This window comes from Plasmodium gaboni (assembly GCF_001602025.1).
Source record: "Plasmodium gaboni strain SY75 chromosome Unknown, whole genome shotgun sequence".
NCBI lineage: Eukaryota > Apicomplexa > Aconoidasida > Haemosporida > Plasmodiidae > Plasmodium > Plasmodium gaboni.
This window is the reverse complement of record NW_017385421.1, coordinates 1-1160: the sequence shown is the minus strand read 5'-3', so window position 1 is coordinate 1160 and position 1160 is coordinate 1. Positions and strand designations below refer to the sequence as shown.

General features: G+C 23.1%; 1 protein-coding gene across 1 annotated transcript; it reads right to left on the bottom strand.

The window, feature by feature from the left end:
- PGSY75_0024900 (hypothetical protein) lies at positions 1 to 1006 on the bottom strand (the record flags this gene model as incomplete). The annotated part of the gene is made up of 3 exons (XM_018783392.1): positions 1 to 13; positions 123 to 259; positions 388 to 1006. Coding segments are annotated over 3 exons (769 nt in total), but the record flags the coding sequence as incomplete, so codon positions are not given.
- Between the last annotated feature and the right edge of the window lie 154 nt (positions 1007 to 1160).

Below are 1160 nucleotides of genomic sequence, written 5' to 3'. Positions count from 1 at the left end.
TCTTTTTCTCAATCTAAAAAAAGAAAATATATGTATAGACATTATATATATATATATATATATTTATTTATTTATTTGTGATAATATTTATGTTTTCACTTTATTTTTTTGAAAGTACTTACTTCATACATCTGTTTATAAATATAAGGGTCAGTAAAAATAGAAGTGTTAATGGAAGATTCTTCTATTATTTCTTTTATATCATATATCTCATCAATTTTATCTAGGATCCTTATATATTTTCCATTTTCATATAGAACTACAATAAGAAAAGAAGGGGAAAATAAAAAAAAATATATATATAAAGATAATAGTGATACTATGTACATATTGTATAATATATATATATATATATATTTTTTTTAATTTATAATTTTTTTTTTTTACGCTTTGTTTGTATTCCTTGGGGACTAATTTCAAGAATTTCTCCATCCATATTATCATCTTTAAATGCTCCATAAAATATACGACCATCTGAATGAATAATTTGTCCTGTACCATTTCTTTTACCTTTGAAATAATTACCTTCATAAACTTTATAATCTTCTCCATAATTCCATTTATAATATCCTTTACCATGAAATAAACCATTTTTAAAATTTCCTACATATATATCTCCATTACTAAATTCATATCTACCATAATTATCTAGGGTACCATCTTTAATTGAACCATATGCATGATCACCGTTAGCAAAGAAAAATTCTACATCACCTATTTCTTGATCATTTTCAAAATTACAAATATATTTTGTTTCATCTGGTGTAGTTATAGTAGCTTTCCCATGTCTTTTATTTTCTTTAAAACAACCATCAAAAATAAATCCATCTTTTGTTTTATATATACCATTACCATGTCTTTTATCATCTAGCCATTCTCCTTCATATGAATTCCCATTCCCATCACTCCACTTCCCTTTTCCTTCTTTTTTCCCATATTTAAATTCTCCTTCATAAACACTACCATCGTTGAAATTTACTGTGCCTTTACCATGCAGTTTGTTATCCTACAGGGAAATAAAGATGTGTATATATGTAAATGTATATATTATATGTAAATGTATATATTATATGTAAATGTATATATTATATGTAAATGTATATATTATATGTAAATGTATATATTATACGTAAATGTATATATTATATGTATATATATAT